Genomic DNA, 22,759 nt, shown 5'->3' with positions numbered 1-22,759 from the left:
CGGCCGGCCGAACATTTCCCATGACATTCATGACATGCACTTATCTTGTAAAAAAAAAAAAAAAAAAAAAAAAAAAAAACGGCGAACGTATTCCATTGATCAATGGCGTTTAATTCACTGCAAGGACGGTTTTGCACGGGGGCGGACACACTGCATATGCAAATGTGTCCGGGCGGACACACTTGCATTATGCAGCAGCGTCCGGGCGGACCGTCGATTGCATATAATGCAAAACCGTCCAGCGGACATTATTGCATATGCAAAATTGTCCTCCGGATAGTATTGCATAGAGGACAGAATTGCATGCGACATCGGCATTGATTTGAGAATCATTTTGAGCGATCAGGGTGGAGGCAGGCTTCGGATGGACACAAAACTGGAATCTTGGTAATATTATACAAAGCACCCTTTCGAAACTATCATTATCGGCTATAACCTTTTGGGGAAAATTAAAAAATTACCGAGCCTTGGAAGCTTTTGCTATAATTTTGCGTGGTTTGAAAAACAATTATCCATGTTTTCTGATAAAAACAAAAGAGCTTTTCAGGCCCGCGGAACTGGAGGCTCGGCGAAACTTTAGTGCGCCGCGGTTCAAGGGAGTTTTGAAAATCCAGGTTTGGGATAAAAAAAAGCAAGGTCGTATTTTTCTTATTCAAACAAATCAGTATTGATGTTTCTGGCTAATAAGATAATGATGTTGAAGAGACATCGGACAACAAATAAAAGCTATAAACTCTCTCAAATCTATCGGCTGCAACGGAAATGACCTCTAAAGGCGATTCTACAAAAGAAATACAATGCGAAGACTAATGACTCTTTCAAGGCAGTTTCCTCATAATTATTTGTGAATTTTGTGGTGTCCATCCATAATAAAACAATAATAGTCAATGGCTTTCAGAATGGAAAAACCCCACCATGTCATTGACAATGACTCACTATGTTCTTGTTTCTAAATAATAAACAATAATGTTATTTATATAGAGGGAAACTGTATGACTATAATGAGGCCCATCATTTTTGTTATCAAACCATTTTTGGAAAACAAAGCGAGTCGATTTATTGAAACCCTTGGAGTAAATAATATCGCCTTATTTGGTGGAACCTTAGAACCTCAAAGTTCACACATTTTTTGTTGGTTCTCTGTCAAATCGGTTTTTGTTGCGAGGGCAGGCACCGTAAAAGACAGGCCTCCGCTCCCCCGATGTGGCTCGCTGGTCGGTGCAACTCGTAGAGCGCCCTCTTGCCTAATAAGGAAATCAAAAGTTGGGCTGTGAAATTAACTGCGCTTGCGCTCTTGTGAACCATCTTGTTCTTTACCACGCGGTTCTGCACAGAAATTGCTATAGAAATCGTCTAAAAATTGTGACTTCTGCTGGAGATATTTGGCTTTATGACGCAGGGTGTACCATGCCATCGGCTAATCCACTACCTCCGAAGGAAAATACTCTTTTTAAGAGAGTTTTAGTGAGTGTATACTTTGTTTTCTTGTTGCTGATTTGGTTTACGATGATAACAATTTTATGCATGTTGTATGGTCATTATGACTTTTTTTCTGTACAAAATACGTCTATTTCCGACATATGAAATTTCAGTTAATTTTTTGTTGTTGTAACAACGTAGTTTTGGAAGTACTAATAATTTTTTTATTTTGTTCATACATATGGAAATAGTTTCGGCATCCATAGTTTGTTCACTGTAGAAAGTATTTTTTTTTTCATCCTTTTCTGCTCAATTCTGACTCCTTCTTAATCTGATTCTGAGTGAGTGAGTGCTATTTCTGGTCCTATTTATTTCTTATTCATCATAATTCTGCACACTGAATGATTCTGAATCAGAGTGAGTGAGTCTCCAGTAAACAAACAAGACAATTTGGGTAATTTCATATTAAAATCAAGACCTACACTTGTTGAATTTGAAGCATTTGAACTTAATTGAAGCATTCTGAGACCTCAAATTAACACACGGCAGCCACATCAGTCACAGTCTGACAGTTGGTCGTACTAAGTACCTACAACTCACGACCCCTAACAGTTTTTAAATGCACTGTAACAGAACATTTGAACATAAGTTAACCCTTAAATATATGCACAAGAGTCCTATGCATCTAAATCACCTTCAAACTGTTAAAAAAATTGTATTTTTAATTGTAAAAAAAGTGGGTTTTTTTTTACCCCAAATTTTGTAACGAACGGAAAAATCTGCCATGTTGTCTTTCGACTTACCTGGACGATTACATTACACCGCAGGGGTGATGCAATGCAAGATGATTAGTTACCGTTTTATGTGCCTCTCATGGAGTTGAAAAAATATTGTATTTAAATCTCCCCTTGTAAATTGAAATTCCAAAGTGGCGGCTTAGTTACTTTACGAGAGAAAAAAGAACGGCAGCTAAAATTAAAAAGATAAAAATACAACTCGGGCCTTTAGAAATTACCCCTGCGGTTTAATAGAATCACCCAGTTACGTCGAAAGACAACATGGCAAATATTTCGGTTTGTTATTAAATTTGGGGTAAAAAAACACTTTTTTTACAATTAATTTTGTTTTTAACAGTTTGAAAGTGATTTGGATGCATTATGACTCCAGGCATATTTTTAACAGTTAACTTATGTTCAAATGTTCTGTTAAAGTGCATTTAAAAATTGTTGTCGTGAGTTGTCGGTATTTAGTGCGACCATAACAGTTGTTCTGGAGCTGGTCTGTGCTTTTGCTTTGTTGCCCTTGGAAAAATTTCTGTATCCTGCCACCATTTTTCATTCCCTAAGTTAGGAAATAAGTCAGTATCTACTTACTCAAATGAGATATTCCTTTTGCTTTGGTGAAAATGAGTGAAAAAGTGGTGGCAAGATGCATAAATAATAGTTCTTTGCCCTTTGCAATGTTTCAATACAAATTTACATAAAAAACGCCCAGCTCAACAGAAAAATTGACTGACGAGAGATGTGTCTTCGTTTAGACGTTTTCTTGCTGGCAAAATTGTACAAATAAAGATTGCTGGGTCTCTTCAAGTTCAATGAGATACATTTATTAATATTTTGTGAATAAGGTTATAAACATTCCTCTTCTTTTAGATGATTTCTAGCATTTATAGATGATTTCTAGCATTTATACTACAAATCATCTAAAAGAAGAGGATTTTTTTTCATTTCTTTTCTTGTGTAAACCTTTTTGGGAAACGTTGCCATTTTTCAGCCATACTGAGACAAATTTGCTTGGTGATCCAATATACAGCCAACAACTTAAAAAAAAATTAGATTCTGCTGTAATTCTAAACAAAAAGGACTTTTAATGCCAGGTTGTTATGTTTTAAATCTTTCATTTTTAATTTCATGTTACTAATGTTTTATTTGTATTATTTTTTAACAACAAATATTAGAATACACCCTATTCAACTTGATAGAGCAATGGACATTTTGTTTAAAGCACCTGGGTCTATTTAATCTATATGTTACATATTAATGCTCTTTCTTTTCAGAAATGCTACGAGCAGAAGCTGTATAAGAATGGATTGAAATTTGCAAAGCAGATTTTGACCAACCCCAAATTCGCTGAACATGGAGGTAAATATTTTAGTGTACAGGAAATTTGAAACCCTCTGCTTTCTCAAAACCACCCAAAAAAGTTGAATACATTATAGTAAAGTGTTTTAGAACCCTGATATCTGATTTCTTATCAGATTTTTTGGTTGAACTTGAGTAAGAATCATCAAAGTGTTTTCAGCAACTTCGCTTCTTGGCTGCAGTTGATAGCACTAGCAGTGCTATTAAAGAATTAAGAGAGGGTGTGCGGCTACATTTGTGTGAATATCTCTTTTGAGTAGTGTTGGTTTTGAAAAGAGCTGATGGTAAACAACCTGTTCTTTTCAGAACCAGCACTACTCAATAGAGATATTCACATGGTGTTACTTACTGCAAACATCTCTTAGTTATACTTCCACCATGCACAGTTTCAAGTCCTTCTTACTAAAGGATTGTAGTCGTAATAGATAGTGGTCGCTGCAATCTAAGCCGTTAATTATTACAGACAGGCGTGTTGTTTTAGGACAACCTGTGTCGATGAGCATATTTTGCACCCTGATAGGCAGCTTTTGGAACCATCAGGGGAGTGATTTCTCCATTTTTAACTGGAAACCCAGTTTTTTACACACTCTCCCTAACCCCCCACAAAAAACCTTTTTGTTCTCCTGTTTCCCATTTAGATCAAATTCATAAAAACATAAAGATAAAACTATTTTGAATGCCCAATATTGCAGAGTAAGGTGCTATGAGCTCACAGTTTAGTGTTTTTTTTACAGCCTATCACATCCCTAAACTATACAAAATGTTTACCAATTTCACTTACCATTACCATTCGTTGCTAACCATTAACCACTACCATTATTTGTCCATGTGCAGAAACACAGTCCATGAAGGGTCTGATCCTAAACTGCCTCGGCAAGAAAGAGGATGCGTACGACTTGGTAAAAAGAGGACTTCGAAATGACCTTCGGAGTCATGTGTGTATCCTTGGCAAAAATAACAAAATTCTATTGGAAATAATTATATAACTAATGAAAGTGCAAGTATAGCCTTGTATAAATCTCTTTTGGGAGGAGTGGCAGGGCTCACTTTTTTACACTGGACCACAGATCCCAGGCCAAGGATTTTAGCTCCGCCGCGATTTCACCAAACCTTAAGATTAATCCCAAGTCGAGAGAGGATTATCCTAGCGTTTTGTGAAATTGGCTGCTGGGCCAGTAAACTCATTTTGACCTGACAAGTCTGACTTTCTTGTGTTTTTCAATTGAATAACAATACATTAATTAAGACAAATATAATAAATCTTCTCTAATTGTCTTAGTAGTGCTTGTTCATAGCATTTCTCATTGTGGTCTTGTAAAAAACATCTGGTAAATATCTTGAGCTATAAGCCCAGCGGTCTTGTGGATTTCTCCCCCCCCCCCCCCAAAAAAAAAAAATAATAGTAATGCACTATGCCATTTAATCATGACCTGCAAAGATTAGTTAAAGTCACCTGGAAGTGGTATTTTTTCAAAATAAAGCTTTTGTCACTAATATATGTGTTTTGATGAGTGGAATGTGAATAAACAGTTAACTAAGGTTTTAAAAAATCAGTTCTTATGTTATTTACAAATTTACGAGTAGACCCCGACCCGAGAGGGCGCTGTTCGTGACGTCAATCGAGGCAGACTTTGCCTGTAATGCGTAGAGTAAACACAATTGCAAAGTACATGTACGGACCAAGTCGTGAGTTTGTACGTTTCAAAAAAAAAAAATTGTTTTTTTCCGGCAATGCTGACCAGGTGTATTGCTACTGAATGCAGAAAAACACTTTTTGAAATGTACCAACTCACGACTTGGACGTACATGTACTTTGTTTACTATACGCATTGCAGGCAAAGTCTGCCTCGATTGACGTCACAAAAGGGGTAGGCGGAGTCAGCCCCCCAAACAACTTTATATATTTTTTTAACATATAAATCGTGACAAACAATTACTTAAAAAAATTGTTTTATTGTTCGTAAGCATATACTCTAATGTTTGAAAGAAAAAAAATTCTATTTCCAGGTGACTTTAAGTGTTGTCCTTAATTAGTTACGTCTTTCAGGTTGGCACGTTTACGGACTGCTACAGAGATCAGACAGGAAGTATGACGAGGCTATCAAGTGTTACAGGAACGCCCTGAAATGGGACAAGGTATGGAGATGTTTGTTTTTTGTTTTTTCGGACAATCACACGCCCAAAATTTCATTTTTTGAAAGGGCAGAGCCATTTTCATTTTGCAAAGGGCAAATTGGTGGCAGTTGATCTGGCTTGATAGCTTAAATCAGTTAAGGGTAGTCCTCGTAATCTTAAAGTCAATGGATTACGTTTGAAGGGGCACCAAGGGCAATACTAGGGGCAATGGAGGCTGTGGCCTTCTTGACCTCCGTGTTATTACAGGCATGTAGTTAAAGACGATGTGACCTATGACATCACATGTTTACAAAAGAACCACAGAGCCTGGACTTCCTGCAGGCATGATTTTTACACAGCTCAACGGAAGAAAACATAAAATCTTATATTTTTTTGAGATTGCGTCTAATTCTTATAAACTTTTGGTATGATGAAAGGGGGCACATCTCAAAACTTGTCCAGTTTTCTTTCGTAGCTCTTGGTTTTATGTGGAAATTATGACAAAATGTCAACTTTCACATAGGACCAGTGTAGTATGTTGCCTGCCAGAATACTCAAAGAATGTATAAGGTCACACTTCTGTAAACAAGGTCCACATGGTCTATAACAACCTATAGAAGGCTTGACAGTTGTTTTGCTGTAGATTCCTGTCGCTTTATCAAAACGATTATATTTCGTTCTCTTCCCAGGACAATCTTCAGATTCTGCGAGACTTATCTCTGCTGCAGATTCAGATGCGGGACCTCGAGGGATATCGGGTGAGCTTTTGATTTCTTTTACACCGACCTTCAAAATAAGTGACACAATTTCCTAGGAATAGGTCGTTAGAAGGAAATTAGGGAAGTGCTGGCCAATTTTAGAAGCCAAGCAAAATGCAATATTGATAGGGGAAAAAAATGCTATTCCATGTATGGCATTTTGGCTGAGAATGTGATTTGTGGAAATTTGTCTTTGGGAAAACATACTTGATGAGAAGGTGGGACAGGGAGGGAAGGAGAGTGGTAGATAAATTTGCTTGTAATATAACCTGTTTTTGCAAAGTGAGATTTTTTTCCTAAAAAAAATTAGTTTTGGGAATGGTATGAATTTTTTAGGAGCTCTCGAAAAGCTGAATCATTTTTATTACTCACCAAACATAATATATTATATCAATGATTTATTTTTGAACGGTATTTGAGACGATAAAATAAATAAATAGCAAGGCAAGATCTCAAACAACAACACAGAAAAGAAAATATTCACTTATGGTGTTACCGCAAACGGAATATACACCTGCGTTTAATTAGACAAATTAAATCCGGGAACGTACACCACAAACATGATTAATTTATACTCCATGTCCTGATATGCAAAAAATCTTCAAGCAAGTAATTGATACTCAAGTGATTGTTAGGCATATGTTTAATTAATTCATTCATTAATACTCCCGTCCGTAACATTTAGGCCAGCATTGAGGACCTTTCAACTGCAAGGGTTGGGGTATAGTAGTATAGAACCATCCGTACTTACTGTGCAGTATGCATTCACCAATGCAAACACACCATCCAGGATGGATCAAGAGTAAAAATAGAACACTATAGCCAGACTTCACAAAACCACACATGTGGCAGTGTACAAAAAAAAATGTATGTCAAATTTTAGGGGATAGAAATATTCATTACAAAAGTGGTTAACCAGTTCAACGTCCCGACCCTACTTTAAAACTTGCCTAGGGCATGTCCTTTCTAAAATCTCACCTGAAATGAGTTTATGTACATATAAATTTTTAGTACAAATTCATTTTTATGTTGTGATTGTTAAGCAATACCATGGGGAGTTGCGGACCCATGCACTATTGGGAGTTCTTTAGCCTGACGCCAATATACAATGAACCCCGTTCTTAAAATACATATTTTTAAAAGCAACACTTTTAGCTCTGTTTGTCTGGATAGATCAAACAGCTCAGAGGGAGCGAGAGGAAGCCTTGGCTTGTTGCCAAGGTAACCTGAATACTTAACTACACCCCCCCATGTGTATATGACTCATAGCACTCCTGATGCAGTCATACAAGGAAGGTCTTGTCCGAGTGTTTGTAGGCTCCGCCCCCTCCTCCTCGTGGTATTGTTTTCTTATGAGCTCTCTCCTGTCAGGTTTTTATTTTTAGGAGCAGGCAATTCACAGGGGGCCTATTTCTGTTGCACGGGTGAAACCTGATGCATAATGGCCCTTTGTAAACACAGTGTGTGTGTAGAATCAGGCCTTATACCTAGTTCTTATAACGGAGAAGTAGTTTGTGCATACAAAAAGGCACCTCAGTGAGGGAAAAGTACATTTCTATTGGAAAATTTCTCTGGGTACCAAGGCAGTGACCAGTGGCAATGACCAGTGGCAATGGCCAATGGCAATGGCCAGTGGCAATGACCAGTGGCAATGGCCAGTGGCAATGGCCAGTGGCAATGGCCAGTGGCAATGGCCAGTGGCAATGACCAGTGGCAATGACCAGTGGCAATGACCAGTGGCAATGACCAGTGGCAATGACCAGTGGCAATGACCAGTGGCATTGCCTTTGTAAAATATTGGCGCTTGATTTCATAAAGAGCTAAGACTGGTCTTGACTGCAAATCGATCTTAATTGCTGAGCAAAATGTGGTGTTAAATCATAGGGCAATTTAGTGACAAATCATGTTAAGATGAATCTTATTAATTTGTTAAATCCACACCAGGCCCGTAAAACCCCCAATATTCACATAGACTGTAAGCATTTCCAATGGAAGTGCCCTTTCATATTGAGAATGGCATTGACCCATCAACTATGAAATTGCAGGCTAACAGTACTTTTTGTTGGACCCAAAAGATCTTGGCATGATTTCATAAAGGCAAATATTACAATGTAAAACAACATATGGCATAAACCACAGTATTTTTATTTGATCAAGAAGGTTGGTTGGAGTGGTTGTGGGCATTCACTATGGATTTGAATACTTTGGTCACGCATCTTTGTATGTGATGCTTTGCTTGTAGTATGCAGCGCTTATGAAATAGAAATTTATGTAAGGAATACCCTACTCCTTCTGCAGAAAAAGTACCTGCTTAAATGTGTGGGGTTTTGTTTGTTTGTTTTGAAACTGATGCCTGACTCTTTTTCTCAAAATGATTTTTTGGCTGATCATTTCCCCGTTTTTGGTTTTCTCATCTGCTGTTAATTTTGAAGATTGAATTTTTGTTTTTGTTTTTTGCTATGTGTGCCATTGCATGCCTGCCTAAATGGATTGTATTTCATGATATCTTTACATTACGATCAACATGTGGCACTAGAAAGCACTGTAGATGGTATGATAAATATTGACAAATTCAGGCCTGATACTTAACGGAGGCAACAAAGGCGATTGCCTCCATGGCTCCTGGTCATCGCCTTGGTGCCCTTAAAATGCTCCATTAGAAATTTACAATTTCCTCCTAGGGTGCCCTTGACGAAGGAAAAAATGCAGTGGTACCTTTGCCCTTACAAAAAAGAAGCAGACAGGCCTGCTGTATTTTGTCTTAAATTCTCCACAATATATATTCCAAAGCCCCTTATGCCCCCTTCAACGCCCTTGACATTATTCTATCTTTCCCCCATGTCTGCAGGACACACGGTACCAGCTACTGTTATTAAGACCTGCCCAGAGAGCATCTTGGATTGGCTACGCTATGGCTTATCATCTGCTAAAGGAGTTTGATATGGCACTCAAGATTCTGGAAGAGTTCCGAGCCACACAAGCCGTGAGTTTATGCTTTGTTCAGTCCTTCACCATTTAATTTTTTTTCACCAGTATAATTTATTTTAAAAAATTCAGTTTCCAAATGTTTGTACTAGTCTTACGAAATATGCTTACAGAAAATGGGATTTTTTTTCTAATCTGGGCCCAATTTCATAAAGCTGTTACGCAGTAAAGTTTCATTGTTCAACACCAAATTATTCATAATTTACCAAGTCAGTTTTCCATGTGATTTATTAATTGTATCTTAATAGAAAAATTGCTCAAAATGATTGTTGGCCATGTCCAAATGAATGGTTTCTGCAGTGGCTACAGCTTATTATTCAATGTTGCCATTACAGCCATAGCCGAAGTCGCTTGCTAGAATCAGTGCTGTAGCCATGGTGGGCAGTCCGGTGCTGGCCAGGCCTACCCAGACCTAACAAAATTCGCCTAGCACAGATTGGATTGGATTTAGAGCTCACCACTAAAATTGGTCAAGCTACAACACTGATTAAGATACAGCCTGAGAACTAAATTTGCTTTGTCCTTTAAATCCACAGGTGAAACCCTATGACTATGAGCACAGTGAGTTCCTCCTGTACCAGAACCAGGTCTTGCGTGAGTCTGGGGACTACGAGAAGGCACTACAGTTTCTGGAGAAATATGAGGCCCAAATATGTGACCAAGTGTCAATATTAGTAACGAGAGGTAAGTGTCTTGTGTGGGTCTTTATAACTCAAACTTAGCTCCTTTTTTATGTCATGCGTGGAATTATACAGAGGCCATGAAGACGATGGCCTCCCTTGACCCCTTCTCTTGGACTTGGTTTCCTATAGAATTCAAATAGACTCCAACATTTTTCAAAGGAAGTGCCCTTTGTAGATGATATCCAACGTTCATACAGTAGGAGGGTTAAAGACGTATAGGAGACTCGTGTACCCGCCTAATATGTTTTTTCCAGTCCGCCGAATTACAGTCAACATTGAGCGGGGGGCGGGGGGCAAATGTTTTGAATGTGAATGTGAATGGGAAGTGCACAGGCAACTGTTGTATCAGGAAAGGGTGGCCCAAGCATTTTGGCGCAGATTGTAGCATCAATTATTTTTTCCTGTCTTGTTGCAGCTGAGATTTTACTGCAGCTAAACAGGGCCTCTGAGGCAACCAGCATCTACGAGGAGTTAGTAGAGAGGAACCCAGAGAGTTGGAGTAACTACGAGGGACTAGAGAAGTGTAAAAACCCTCGTAGTGAGGAGGAGAGATTAGAGATCTACACACGGATTGCAGAGAAGTTCCCAAGGGCTGCTGTTCCCAGGAGAATGCCACTCAAATTCACAACAGGTAAGAGTGTCCTAGCCTGTACATCTGACGTCACACTTTGGGATACCAGCCTGACCGGATGTTTGGATCCTTACAAATGTACCTTTGACCTTGCATTTGTTTCACAGGGACCAGTCCGTTTACATGTTCATGTTCACTTGCACGTTTTACATAGCGAATAAAATCACACTACATGATGAACACAGTACTATGCATGATGCTGCATGCAGACGGCTGAAAGTGTAAGATGACACTACACCTCCGCGGACCAATCATAGCCAATCTTACATCACAGCATTTGTATTCAATGAGATCATTGTGCTTGTAAGACCAGTGCCTGTCTTTATCCTAGACAGGGGACCAGGGGTCAATTTCACAAAGAGTTAGGACTAGTCCGAAAATATATATAAAACGCATGGCTAGTCCTAACTCCAGATAAGACTAGTCCTAACTCTTTTTGAAATCCACCCCAGTATCATAGCATGGTGCTAACTAAGGGGGGTTCGGGTCGGTTGCTAAATTTAGTGAGTTTACTGGCCTGACACTAAATACAGAACTGTGAAAATAAAGATTCGCTGTATTCCCGAAAAAACTCCATCTTCTTGAACTTTTTCATCACGTTAACATTCAAAGTTAATTTCCAAATGTAAAGATGGTTACAATGGTTTTGCTTCTGGACTTAACTCTGTTTTTGTCCTCTTTGGTCCAGGAGAGAGATTTGAGAAGCTTCTAGATGAGTACTTACGGCGATTACTGAGGAAGGGTGTCCCTACAGCATTCGTCAGCGTCAAGGGTCTGTACAAGGAGTCCTGGAAGGGGGAGGTTATCGAGAGAATCGTATTAGGGTATCTGGAATGCTTAGAAAGTGACAGCAGGTTCAGTAGAGGTAGGTACTAGTTCCCTCAATTTTAAAACAAATTGAAATAACCCATGGCACCCACAGCAATTGCCGGGGGGAAATGTCAAGGCCTTTGTGCAGCACAAGGAGAGAAAATAAACGAAGGTGAAACATCAAACTGAAAATATGTTTACAGCTACTTGTAGCTACGGTCAGTTGCGTTCACACGATAAACACACTGCTCAATTCCTTATCTGCGGTAAAAGTATCTAGATTTTCACTGCTAAGTTGAGCTGGCAGTAGAAATTTGTTGCTACTATTGGAATTCATAGCAAAAAAAACACAGCAAAGTTAGCAACAGAGTGAGCTGCCTTTGGGGTTTACTCGGTCAAAAATTGTGGCTGTTAGCGAAGTTAGGGACTTGTTTGAACGTACCCTAATGTTTGTAATGTATAGATGATGATATCGAGCCATGTTGAGACCCCCATTTTTTCCTGTAGATATCGATCTAAGTCTCTGCAGTTTGTGAACATTGTTCTCATGCACTGTGAAGTTCTCCTAGGTTTCTCTGACACCAGATTTCAAACAAGGTGAACTAAAAGCGAGTTAAAAACCTTGTCTTAGACGGTACTTATCCGCTGGTTGCCCTGGACTAATTTTGACAAAGTCCCTTAATGAAAACCCTTGTATTTTCAATCCGACCACTAGATGACACAGATTGTGACCCAGAGGCGCCCACGGTGTTACTGTGGACGTTATACTTCTTAGCTCAACACTATGATCAGCTAAGGAACATGGAGAAGGCCTTGGAGTATGTGAACAGGGCTGTGGAGCACACGCCAACGCTCATTGAGCTGTTCATTATCAAGGCCAAAATATTAAAGGTAAGGGAGGATTAAAGGGAAAGTTTACTCTAAGTAATTGTCAAAGACCAGTCTGCTCACTTGGTGTAACACAACGTACACCTATGCATAAAATTATAAAATAACAAACTTTTGAAAGATCACAATTTTCAGCTTGTAAACATATTTGTCCTTAACTTTGGTTGTAACAGTTTTTGCCTATTTTTCAGATAAATTTCCCTCATTATAACATACATGCATAAAACAGTACAACAGAGCATTTGACCCATATAAACCCATAGTCACATTTAAAAAAGTCATCTTTCAGTGCAAGCTTTTGGGGGGGGGGGGCATTCTGAACTTAAAATGCCCAGCTAATTTGAAATGCTGTATAAATAAACAAAATAACTTAGTCTTTCTCATCAAACAAAATGTATTGGTGATTTGTTTTGCCTTAGTACATCTCAAAGTCAACAGTATTTATTGAGTGAAAATGCCCCCATGTATATTATCGATCATACTTTATTTAGTACATTAAAGAGATTGTACGTGTATGATAGTGGTGCTTTTGAAATTAATAAAGTAGATTGTGCATCTACGACCTTGGCGAGAGTTGGGCAATGTTTTGTGTCCTTGCCCATCCTGTATTAATGCCTCTAAAACCCGATGACATTTCTGTATGCAGCATGCGGGTGACGTAAAGAAGGCAGTAGAATGCCTAGATGAGGCACAGTCCCTGGACACGGCTGATAGGTTCATCAACTGCAAATGTGCAAAGTATCTACTGAGGGCGAACCAGGTCAAGGCGGCGGAGGACATGTGTGCAAAGTTCACAAGGGTAAGTTGATTTGGTGGTTATTGGTTCAAATCCTGCTCTGGGCATTTTTCTTTGAAGGTCAAGCATCCAAAGGTCCCATTCTAGTTATTCTTAACCAGCATCATCATCATCATTTAGCAGTCACAACCAAGATCCTATTCACAACGTCATGCCAGAAGTGTTTATTCCTCATCATGTGGCCTTTTCACACTGTGATTACTTTACTCCCCGGTCTGCCCCGGCAAATAGGCACTACCCAAGGAATAGTTCTGCTCCGGAGTGGGGGTTAGCGGTAAAACCCTAGGTTTTCTTGAACTTATAACAACTGGAACCCAGGGAAAAGGAACACAGTGTGTAAGTGCGCCGGGGTAACCGTTGGGTAAATTTAGTTTTATCGTATCGTTGTCTCATATTGTAAGGTACGAAAACAACCGATTCCCAAGTCTTGATCCTTTTTAAGAGGTTCCATTGAGTGTCAAAACTTCTCGTTCCTTGATCCTTCTCGCTCAAGTTTTGACTCGTGTTTCCTTCTCTGACAGGAAGGTGTTGGTGCAATGGAGAACCTGAATGAAATGCAGTGCATGTGGTTCCAGACGGAGTGTGCTCTCAGCTTCCAACGGCAGGCAAAGTACGGCGAGGCCCTCAAGAAATGTCACGAGGTGGACAGGGTAAGGACTAGGTCTTGGCCGAAGACGTCAGTGATCGATAGATTGTTTATGTATGCTTTTAGAAATTCGGAATTAGTGTGCCCTCTTACAGCATTATTTAATCAGCCTTACATGCTGTCACTAACGTCTTAGGAATACTGCAGCATTGGGTTAACCTTTCTTTGTTTTTTCCCAAACGTAAATGCACATGCAAAGAAATTTGAAAATCAAGTTAAAAAATTATTTGCCAGTAGGCCTATAATGTAAGATTTGTTTCTCTCTGTGTTTTGTTTTTGTGAGGTGAATTTTTATCCTTACTGAGTATACAGTGCTAATCACAGTGTGGAATATAAAACCCAAATAATCTTTGCAAAAGTTTGAACAAGTTGGAACCATCCATACTAAGTGTCTTCACTTTTGCATCAAGTATGAACATGTCCTTTTTTAAATTTGATGTATGAACAAACCTTTTCTGTTTCCATCTTGTCTTTCTGCAGCATTTTACAGAAATCATTGAAGATCAGTTTGACTTCCATACGTACTGCATGCGCAAGATGACGCTACGATCCTACGTCAGTCTCCTCAGGCTGGAGGATGTCATCAGGACCCACATTTTCTACTTCAAAGCTGCCAAAATTGCAATAGAGGTGAGTGAAAAGAGTTGACAAATGATAGAGAAATAGCAAGTCTTGTCCTAAACCTTTGGTTTTTGGAACCGTTTGATTATTTTAATTCTGTGTAAATGTAGATGTACACAATTCATAAGGTGGTTGCGTTTTTGAGATATCGCTGGAAATCTGAAGCGATTATGGCCACACAGGGAGAATCATCCCTAATAGAAACACACATTCTGAGAAGCGTTACTCTCTGATTCAAATTTTGGGGCTTACCAACTGTTATCATCTAACCAAAGGTTTTTATTGGCATTAGTTTTAAGAGTGATAACCAAACATATACCTTCCCTTTAAAGGCAGTGGACACTATTGGTCATTGTCAAAGACTAGCCTTCACAGTCGGTGTATCTCAACATATGCATAAAATAACAAACCTGTGAAAATTTGAGCTCAATCGGTCATCGAACTTGCGAGATAATAATGAAAGAAAAAAACACCCTTGCCACACGAAGTTGTGTGCGTTTAGATGGTTGATTTCGAGACCTCAAGTTCTAAATCCGAGGTCTCGAAATCAAATTCGTGGAAAACTACGTCTTTCTCAAAAACTATGGCACTTCAGAGGGAAATTGTTTCCCACAATGTTTCATACCATCGCCCTCTCCCCATTACTAGGTTTTATGCTAATAAATATTTTGAGTAATTACCAATAGTGTCCACTGCCGCCCAGGCAACTCCTCCTTAAGCTCCATGTTGTGCCATAAAAATGTGTTGTATTATTATTATTATTATGTGTCATAGGGACCCATATCTTTGACTTTAAAGGTCACCATTTCAACTGGGGTAATGTCGTAGGAACAGGCAGGCACCATATCAGCTGATTTTTTTTTTAACAACAGTGCCATAGAAAACTGAAAAATAGTGTTTAAAAGTGTGATAAATGTTGAAATCTCTCCGTCCGACCACCAGGTCTACGTCCATGTCCACGACAAGCCCCTGGAGGACCTGGACAAGGAAGAAGACCTCGACATGGAGAACCTCAGCGACAAGGAGTTGAAGAAGATCCGGAGTAAGCAGCGACGAGCCCAGAAGAAGGCCCAGAAGAAAGAGGAGGAGACCAAGGGCAAAGTGGGCGGAGACAACAAGACGCAAGGTGGAAAGAACAAACACGACCCCGATCTGGACGGCCCCAAGGAAGAGGAGCTGGTACCGGACAAATTGGCCAGAGTAAGTTTGGATCGAAGTGATTGGGATGGTCGAGTGGTTTTGGGCACTTTACTTAAGTTCTTGTGGAACAGGGGTAGATTTCACACAGATGGTCCTAACTTAGGACTAGTCCTAGGAGGTTTTAAAAACTTAAGGCTAGGTCTTTTCCTAACTCAAGATAAGACTAGTCTTCACTCAGTCAGAAATGCTTGGCAGGAATGTAAGCCTGTACCTTCCCACATGCCTTGAATATCATTTTTGAGGCGAGGTATTTTTCTAAAGGGCACTTCCACTAAAAAATTCTTAAAGTCTATGGGAAACTTTTAAAGGGGCACCTGTATATGAAGTCACTATTTCTGTTGTTAAGTTTTCCTTGTTCAACCCCCAAATCATTTAAATTTTACCCAGTCAGTTTCCCTTGTGGTTTATCATTTGAAAATGTTCAATACTTGAAAAATGCAATAATTACAAATTTAAGAACATTTTAATTTTGGATGGTTAATGTATCACCCAATTTAACATGAGAATAAGTAAGCAGTCTTTTTGGATGTGTACATATTGTTATTGATGGCTTTTGTTTTCTAGTCACTTTTATATATATATAATTATTTATGCCTCTGAAGAAGGTCTGGTTTGGATCGAAAGCTAAGACAATCTACCCTTCTCGTTATATATATAATTATGTATATTACCTCCTTCCCTTGTGTGCACCTGTTCTTAATATGTTGTCTCTATTTGATTGATTCCTTACCAGGTTGACAAGCCTTTGGAGCAGGCCATCCACTTCCTGAAGCCCCTACAAACGCTAGCCAAGAACAGAATACAAACACACCTCTTAGCTTTTGAAATCTATTTAAGAAAAGGTAAGATACTTGGGGCCAATTTCATACAGCTGCTTCAGCTGAAAATGCTGCTAAGCAAATTGCAGCTGAGCAGACTTTGCTTTAATAAAGTGCATTAAAAAGTTATGGAATTTTCAATTGAATATACATTTAATAGTTACAACTGCAATAATTAACACAAATAATTTGCTTACAGTTCATATTAAATCTGAGAAATTCTGTTTTCTGTAGAAATTGTTGGCAAAATCATTTTGTTTTTTTTATAATTTTGTTTTGTCTCGTTTTTTTCACAGACAAGCTGCTATTAATGTTGCAAGCAGTCAAGAGAGGGCACTCGTTAGAACCAACAAATGCAGCACTTCATGAATGCTTAGTAAAGTTAGCTCTTAAAGGTAAGACCCTCGGACCTGTTGCCACAGGACTGCACTCCTGACATTGGTCTAGCTCAACAATAGTCTTAAAAAGACTACAACAGATACATTTATTGTCAAGTTCAATATTAGAAAGGCAGAATGTCAGCTCCAGAGTGTGGGCTCAGATTTTGAGAGTCATGACAGTAGTGCCCTTAAACAAGTCACTAATCCACAACTGCTTTGGAAAACGTTGGAAAGGTCTACCAGTCTGGCTCCAGAGGATTATTATACCCATGCCTTATGGACTGTGAAGGGGTAGCCTTGTTTCGGCCCCAGTAGGTTGCAACACATTGCCTGGTGACAGTTGATTTGGGTTGACAGCCCAAATCAGTTCAGTGTAGCCCGCACCTTGAAGTGGTTAACCAGCCGTGTGATGTTCGATGAAGTTAAATTCATGCATTATTTTCTCGAGTGGGTGAGAATTCAGCCAAGACCGTTGTGACCAGCCAGGCTCTAATTTAAATAAACTGTATTTAGCACCACATTGCAGACTGACCTAGTTCGTCTGTAACAGGCCTCAAAATAACCCACGGCACCCACAGCAATTTTGCTGTGGTGCCCTTTGCGAAGTTGCAGTACAAATTTACATTTTCCTCTATGAAGTGCCCCTTACTAAAGGAAAATTGCTGTTCCCCTTCAAGAGCGAGATTCAAGGCTTGCATAGTAGGAAGGCTCATTTTTTATATTTATTTTACAGTGAATGCAAGGGCAGACATAGCAGCACCAGTGCAGACGGTACTGTCTGGTGAGTTGGAACGTCTTCTCCAAGGTAAAGACTTGAAGCAATTCAATGAAGATTTCATCAGTGCTCATCAGATGTCACAGGAACACCGCATCATTGGTACGTCAACATTCCCATTATACACCTTTCCACTGTTGATAATCAAATCGCGTTAGTTGGAATGGACGACCGAATGTTAACAAAACATTCAGATGTTCTAGCAGATGTTATGAACAAAATTCAACATTTTCTGTAAACTGTCAATAGAATTTAATATATCCCATGATTGGTTGCTTTGTTTCCAACAAATTTTACATTTTTTTCAAAAAAAATGTGTGTTACACTGTCGCCAACTGTAGCAATTTTTTTGCTTTGCATTTTGGGCTTTAGCTATCACTATGACTTGCTAATGATGTACTGTACTTCAACGCAGGTCCATTTCTGATTTCTGAAGATCAAAACGAAACGATTCAATCAAAACGAATTTGATATTTTACTGCTGAAAAAAAAAATTGTTTAAGTCTCCATTTCTGTGTTTTGTGTATCTTCAGGAGCTAAATGTCTGTTCCACCTGGACCCATCAAGCTTAGAGAGAGCAGTAACCTTAGCAACGTACCTTGGTGATGACCTCACAGGTAGAAATTTGCAGGTACGTAAAACCGTTTAGGTTTCTTTCTTAAAATCTTCAACTCTTTACTTCCAAGGAGTTCTGAGTGGGGAATTCGATGGGATCAAGCTTAATGAGTTGCCAGAAATATCAGTATGGAGAAACTAGCCAAACAACCTGAAAGGGGTTAAGTTAAAAAAAAAAAAAAAAACTTGCCAACTTCCTTGACTGAAAAATATCATAAAAAAGGGGTTAAAATTAGCATTGAGATAAGATGTGCCGATGTATTTACAAAAAAACAATTTCACTTTAAAACCCTTTTTCTCAGTGGTCCAGTGTAACATTCGAGCCCTGGTTCTCTTCAGTGAGAATTGCAGATCTTGTAAAGTTAAATATGCTAGACAGTTTCCGTTTTATTTTGCACAAACAAAGTTTCTTGTCTTGATGTGTTTTATTTTCATTCAAACCACCAGAACTCCTCCTATGCCCTCACCCTCCTCCACGACTTCTTCAAGTGGGAGTCGGCCGTACCGGCCTACCGCGCCCGGTGCCACCAACTCTTCGCCTATGCAACCGTCTTTGCACCCACCACTGAGAAGAAGCAGATTGAGGCCCCCGAGCTCTGTAATAAGGCTAAGGAACCTGTGACGGCTGTTGAGAACACGCAGCACACCAAGGAGCAGTCGCTGTGTAATAACACACACGTAGAAGCGGAGGCACAGCCTGCATGCTAGGTTTGGGTGTAGTCATTGTCTCGCTTCGGGGTAAGGGATCAGGGCTGGGGGGTGTGGGAAGGGGCGGGTATTCAAGAAGAGAGGGGTTTGATTATTAGAGGAGGTCCTGCAGCCGATTTCACGAACAGTTGAATTAATCCTACCTAGAGTTAGGAATTCTTACTTACGATGGGTTCAATGCGTCCTTACGTCTATGGTTAACGGAACCTTAACTCGTTCCAAGTCCGAGGATTAATCCTGAGTTTGGAAGAGTCTGGTGAAATTGAAGGTAGGGCCCAATTTCATGGAGGTGGTTTAGCAGAAAATATTGCTTAACAATTTTGTTGCTAAGCAAAAATGAGTGGGATACCAGTCAGATGTTGTACATGTCACATGGTAGTTTGGCCAGCAACCTCATTCTGGTAAAGCATAATTTTGTTGTGCTTGGCTTTTTTTGTGCTTAAGCAGCTCTATGAAATTGGACCAGTTGTTAGATGCTGTTGTCGTTATCTTGTCGAGACGGTGTGATGAAAACACACAAATCTGTTTCTTTCTTCTTGCATTATGAGAGCTACCCTTGGTTTTATGTGTGTCTAAATTATATCTGATCTCATTTGGGGCAGATGGCTCCAATGTTGTGATTTCTTGATTTGCGGCAATACTGAAAAACGAAAAAACCTCTGATTCACAACTAAAACATTGTCTCTTTGGCTCATAACCTGAGTCACAGCTTCATTTTGACAGAAAAGGGAACAAAACCCTAAAACTAAAAGTATGAAATACGCCCCTCAATTGATTAAACCAAGGTTTATGACAATTTTAACTGTCTAGTAGTAAGCAATATTTAATGTACCCGACTGCAAACTGTCCGCTTAGGGCTTTCTTTGTTTTTTAAATTTTGTTTACGCCCTGTACTGCCCTCGTTTTTTACCTAAATCTGAACAAATTTTCTGATGTTCTCTAAAACTCATATCATTCTCCCGTTGACCATAGTTGTGATGTAATTTCTGACATCAAGAGGAGTGTGTACTATTTGTCTTTGTTTGGGGTATGATGTTCCACTCGATATTTTCATGTATTTGATTGGATACAAAGCACCAAAGGTTTTTCTTATGATGTGTTCAGTAAGATTTGAAATATTGCATAGTTGGAACACAATCTAGCATAGTTTGGTGGAGACACCATGTACATTTAACTGTCTCTATGAGTTGTGTCGTGGGGGTTCTGCAAAGATGAGGGCCTAATTTCATGGCTCTGCGTACCGCCGAATTCTGTGCTTGTGATCACCATTCTTCGGGCAAATGCAGATATCTGCACTAGCTGTGTAAGTGAAGAATGCCTCATGTGGACTACACACATGCTCCAGCAATGATAGATTCCCTGCTAACCTAGGAAATACGCTTGACGTAAGCACAGAATTTCCTGCTTTTGTAAGCACCAAATTTCCTGCTTTTGTAAGCGCCAAATGTTTCATTTCAGTAAGCAGAGCCATGAAATTGGGCCCAGTATGCTTTGATTCTCCTGAAGACAATCGGAGCACATTGATCGAAACGTCAAGTTGTTATAACACCGGTTCTGTAGAACTGTCACAACATTTTTTATGTACATGGTGTCTCTGCAATCCTCACTTGATTAAGGAGATTGTTTTGTATTGTGTCATCAAACTTTGCTTAGCAAATATGACTGCTGCACAACTTCAGAACGATCTTAGCCCTTTGTGAAATCGAGCGTTTGGGTACATTTAAGCTGCAACTCAACTATTTGAGAGATAGACTTCTATTTCAGCTGATTGGTTTGGCTCAAAGTTGTTTAGCCAAACTTGCAACAGCAATATTTGAAGGTTTTTTGTTGTGATTGCACCAAAAAACTTTCAAATAATGTTGAGTGAGTAACACTGGTACCGGTACATGAGTTGTTACGAACAGAAGTGAGGATCCAAATTTTTTTTAATTTATTATTTTTGCATTATGAATTATGAAAACACTCGTTTGGTGTTTGAGTTGCTGTTTGCTGTTTTCTTGAAGATCCTTGGTTAATATTCTTAAGATTACTTGAATCCTCCCTATTCAGTTCACTGGTAACATACCTACCGGGCTAACGTTGGGTGCATGTGTTTCTGATGTTTGTACAGCTAACACTGGTACCACTGACTGCCACAAAGTACCGCAACTTCCAAGTTAGCAATGGGTGCTGGGTTTCTTCTGTTTGTACAGCTGGTATTATCAGGAAACCCAATAGCTTGTGTACTGTGGGCTTTGTCTCTACAGTCTGCTGTGGTGTTTTGTGGCAAGGACCAGCTGGGTAGGAGAGTATACCGATAGTAATAGGGTTTTAAAATGCATCTTAATCTGATTAGAATACCAAATTCTTCCATTGCTAACACTGGTACCACTGACTGCCACAAAGTACCACAACTTCCAGGCTAGCAGTGTGTGCTGGGTTTCTTCTGTTTGTACAGCTGGTATTATCAGGAAACCCCATGGCTTGTGTACTGTGGACTTTGTCTCTACAGTCTGCTGTGGTAGTTTGTGGCAAGGACCAGTTGGGGCAGGAGGGACCGATAGTAATAGGGTTTTAATATGCATCTTAATCTGATTAGAATACCATATTTTTCCATTGCATAATCTAGTTATGATTTCAAAGCAATGATGTTTGTACTGCTTCAGTTTATCCTACAGCAGCAACTAAGAGCAAGTTCGAGCAAGTGCACCATGGTTAACTAAAGGTTGACCATTTTAACTCGAACTCAGGCCGGTCGACCATTGGTTGACTACTGTGGTCGACCATTTGGAACCAGCATGAGCCCATGGTTTCTTCACTGGTCCCAGTAGCATGTTCCGTTCAAACATGTGTAAAGCTCAAGAGGGGAACCTGTGACAGTATAGCGAAAAAGCGGAAGGTTGATTAGACTTCCAAAGTGAGTCGTTCTAGTGAGTGCGTCACTGCGCGCGTACGTTGCTGGTCAACAGTCAATCACAGGTCGACTAAATGTGCCCACTCGGACTTGCTCTAGGTATAAAAGGGACCGTGTTGTCGTGATCATAGCAGTCCTATGGCTGTACATGACATTATGAACTCTCATGATCCGTAGAAATTTAACTAGTTTGTCTGCTCCCACCTGGACCCAATTTCATAAAGATGCTTAAACAGACAATTTTGCTTAGTAATCATCTGCTAAGCAAAATTTAGCAGGATACCAATCTTGGATGGGAGATGTGACCTGGCATTTTGGCTGGTGAACATATTCTGTTAAGGATAATTGTTTTGTGCTTAGATACTTTTTGTGCTTAAGCAGCTCTATGAAGGCCCAATTTTATAGAAATGAAAATATTGCTTAATAATATTCTGCTAAGCAGATACAAGCAGCATACCAGTCACAACATGTTTGTGTGACATGGTAGTTTAGCTGGTAAGCAATATTTGGTTATGCTTGTGTTTTGTTTCAGCTTCTGTGTCAGAATTCCCCCATTTGCATTGTCAGACATTCTATTGGGTTTTAAAAAAAATTTTTTTTTAATAATGTGGAACTGAACTGGGGAGAACTTTGATTTTAAATTGAGGTTAGAACACGACAAAGATGTACGACCCTTGATGGCTAAATTAACATGGACAAAAATGGCATAAACAACCAATGCGTACGGACTACCCAAAATGATACTAAAAGTATGAAAATCCCTAGATACTGTGAGTGTATTTTGTTATCCAACATAGCTTGTATTTCTGTTTTTCAATAGTCGCATTTACGTTAGTTTTGTACCTCATTAAGAATTTCCACTATCGAGAATTATTTA

At 39.3% G+C, this 22,759-nt stretch overlaps 1 protein-coding gene across 1 annotated transcript; it reads left to right on the top strand.

Moving 5' to 3' along the window:
* The first annotated feature begins 1,285 nt into the window (after positions 1-1,285).
* Positions 1,286-21,729, top strand: LOC117293322 (N-alpha-acetyltransferase 15, NatA auxiliary subunit-like). The gene is made up of 19 exons (XM_033775586.1): positions 1,286-1,464; positions 3,476-3,560; positions 4,395-4,499; positions 5,608-5,696; positions 6,365-6,433; positions 9,282-9,416; positions 9,955-10,102; positions 10,517-10,732; positions 11,421-11,597; positions 12,258-12,433; positions 13,077-13,229; positions 13,748-13,876; positions 14,353-14,502; positions 15,436-15,693; positions 16,427-16,535; positions 16,808-16,906; positions 17,625-17,768; positions 18,200-18,297; positions 18,729-21,729. Exons 1-19 carry the CDS (start codon positions 1,408-1,410, stop codon positions 18,987-18,989), a joined length of 2,658 nt encoding a protein of 885 aa, XP_033631477.1. The 5' UTR covers positions 1,286-1,407; the 3' UTR covers positions 18,990-21,729.
* The last annotated feature ends 1,030 nt before the right edge of the window (positions 21,730-22,759 follow it).

Source organism: Asterias rubens, chromosome 8, assembly GCF_902459465.1.
Source record: "Asterias rubens chromosome 8, eAstRub1.3, whole genome shotgun sequence".
Classification (NCBI taxonomy): Eukaryota; Metazoa; Echinodermata; class Asteroidea; order Forcipulatida; family Asteriidae; genus Asterias; species Asterias rubens.
This window is presented reverse-complemented; position numbering and strand designations above follow the sequence as displayed.